Genomic DNA, 2,813 nt, shown 5'->3' with positions numbered 1-2,813 from the left:
GGTCAAGCAAACATCTTGTTTTTACGAAGCTCCGGACTGAAATGTGAAAATTGTTCAGCAACTTGCAACAATCATAAATCACCTGCCATCTCGATTCGTGGAGTATCTTTTCATCAACACGGGGTACTGGCCAATTTATAATGAACAATGGTGAGTGTTCTTTACTGTCTTACTGTAAAATCAGTTCCAACATTTTATCAAAAAAACATTTTACAGGTTTATTTTAGTGTAAATTTCCCAACATCAAATGAGGAATTTACATGTTTATATATTCAAAAATAATATATTTGTACAGCCATTGTAATTTACAATGGTTTTGTGTGTCAAGCTTCACATCCAGAAATTGCTTGTTTTTGTTTATGCAGAGATTAATAACGTGTGACAATGAACAATTCAGAGAAGACTGGCATTAATAAAGGTATGATAAATTATTATGTTAATAACAGCAGGGTTTAAAATGAAAGGTTATATGTGGAAGGTACTGGTATTTATCTATAATGATGACAGGCTTTGGATTAAAGATGTTAGCACAAGATATCTGGAGATATAAACAGGCTTGTTAATCCACTCAAATATTTTAACTCCAAATCTGCAGCTCAGTTTTTAACTTTACTGTTAATTTTATTTTTTAACAGATGCTTAAATTTATATCTATTTATAAGAAAATAATTTATGAAAAATCATTTTTGTGTGATGATGTTTAGAAAATATTGCATCTGCAATGACATGATTATAAATGTGGCTTTTTTTCTCTAGTATCTCCGCAACCATCATTACAACTTCTTTTTCTTTCTCACTCCTTCTCTGTTATTACATTTGGTAATTGTCTTGCAGAGTAAGAGATCAATTTTAAGTTTACAAACTCAAACAATGGATGCTGAGAAATACGGCAAATGCAGATTGCATAGGTGTTAATAAAAAAGAGCCTTGAAATAAAATGCTTACAGAAAGACAACAGATCCCAGTATAGATTTTACAGCAAACATTTAGCATCTTTATGGTTTTTCAAAGCTATTTTGGTAACTACATACTTTAATTAATGTGAAACAAGTGATGGATGAAGGTAATTGGAAATGTTTTGAATCACTGAGATTGGATCATTTTGACATATTTTATTAATTAGCAAAGCAGACTAACCATTCAAGATTGACTGACTTTTTTAAAGTTCAGAAATTTCTCACTGTCGCTTTCTTGTCACTTTTCACTTTGATTCATGTTTGCTGCTTCTTTGGTTCAATTTGCTGACATTTCACATTGAACCAATAAGCAGTGTGACAAGTAGCAGAATAGTGGGATCAATAAAGCAAGACCAAAGTAAGGAATATTTACTAAAACAAATTGAACATATAAGTTGTGCACTCTATAATTAAGACTTGCCATTGGCTTTAAGCAGAAAGAAATGTAACATATTTCACCAACTGAGGAAGTCCCAAAATGTTTTATGGCCCATGAAGTACTTTATATGTGTAGTGACTGTTGCATTGTAGGGAATGCAACAGTTAGTTTCCACTCTTGCAAGATCCCACTAACCCAATCAAATAACGACCGGGGAATCTGTTCTAACAGTGTTTGCTGAGGGATAAATATTGACCAGGACAGCAAGAGAGTTCCAACATTTGTTTTAAAATAGTGCATTGGGTTCTATTGTAACCACTTGTTGAGTGGACTCTATAAGATCTCATTGGAAAGTAAACACATTGACTTTCTTGCAGTCATGAGATATCAGCCTAGATTTTTGTGCTCAAGTCAATGGAGTGGCTATGAAACCTCAAACTTGTGATTCTGAGCAGAGAGTGTAATCACTAAACTACATCTAATAAAAATTTTGACTTTATACATGTGTGTTGTTGCTCTGGGATTGATCACGATGAGTTGCAGTATGGTTTTTGTAACAATGGAGATATTATTACATCATTGTCACTATTTTAATAGACTGAAGATATCTTTTTAGTATTTGGTAGTGTGGAATTTTAATTAAACCAGTGTATGGAGATTATAATCTATGATTGTCCATTAAAGCATAAACTAGTGGCTATTTCATTCTTCGTGGGATGTGAGCATCAGCACCAAGGCCAGCATTTGTTGTTCAGCCCAATATTCCCTCAAGAAATCAGTGGTCACATTTCTGGCAGCAGTCCATGTGATGTTAAAAAGAGGGTGGGCAAAGATCTGTCAAACAGAATATAATGGCAGTAAATATGAAATTATCCTTTGTGGCAGGAAGAATGAAAAGGAAGCATATTATCTGGGTGGTGAGAGGTTACAGAGCTCTGAAATGCAGAGGGAAGTGGATATTCTAATGCAGGAATCACACAAAATTATTATACAGGGAGAGTGAGTAGTTGAGAAAGCTAATAGAAAGTTAGCATTTATTGTGTGGGAAATAGAATACAATGGTAGGGAGGTCATGTTTCAGTTATACAGGACATTAATGAGGCCATATGTGGAGTATTGTGTACAGTGTTAGTCACCTTATTTAAGAAAGGATGTAAATGTATTGGAAGCCATTTGGAAAAGAGTTACTGGACTAATACCTGGAATAGACAATTTGTTTTATAAGAGGAGGTTCGTAGGTCTAGGCTTGTATCTGCTGGAGCTTAGAAAAATATGAGATAACTTGATTGAAATGTAAGATCCTGAGGGACCCTGGCATAGGGTTAAAATTAAGGTTAGGATTAGGGTTAGGATTATGGTTAGGGTTAGGGCTAGAATTAAGCTTAGGATTAGAGTTAGGGCTATGGTTAGGGTTAGGTTTAGGGCTATGGCTAGGTTTGGGGTTAGGGTTAGGGCTATGGTTAGGTTTGGGGTTAGGG

At 34.6% G+C, this 2,813-nt stretch overlaps 1 protein-coding gene across 1 annotated transcript in view; it reads left to right on the top strand.

Moving 5' to 3' along the window:
* The first annotated feature begins 384 nt into the window (after positions 1-384).
* LOC109912803 (protein-lysine methyltransferase METTL21E-like) overlaps positions 385-2,813 on the top strand; it is a 7,189-nt gene continuing 4,760 nt past the window's right edge. The window contains exon 1 of the mRNA XM_020512242.2: positions 385-418. Coding sequence (XP_020367831.2) covers positions 385-418 — 34 coding nt within the window. The remainder of the gene's footprint in view (positions 419-2,813) is intronic.

The sequence above is a fragment of the Rhincodon typus genome, chromosome 6, assembly GCF_021869965.1.
Source record: "Rhincodon typus isolate 14 chromosome 6, sRhiTyp1.1, whole genome shotgun sequence".
In the NCBI taxonomy this organism is placed as follows: domain Eukaryota; kingdom Metazoa; phylum Chordata; class Chondrichthyes; order Orectolobiformes; family Rhincodontidae; genus Rhincodon; species Rhincodon typus.
The sequence above is the reverse complement of the archived record's forward strand: the minus strand, read 5'-3'. Positions and strand labels throughout refer to the sequence as shown.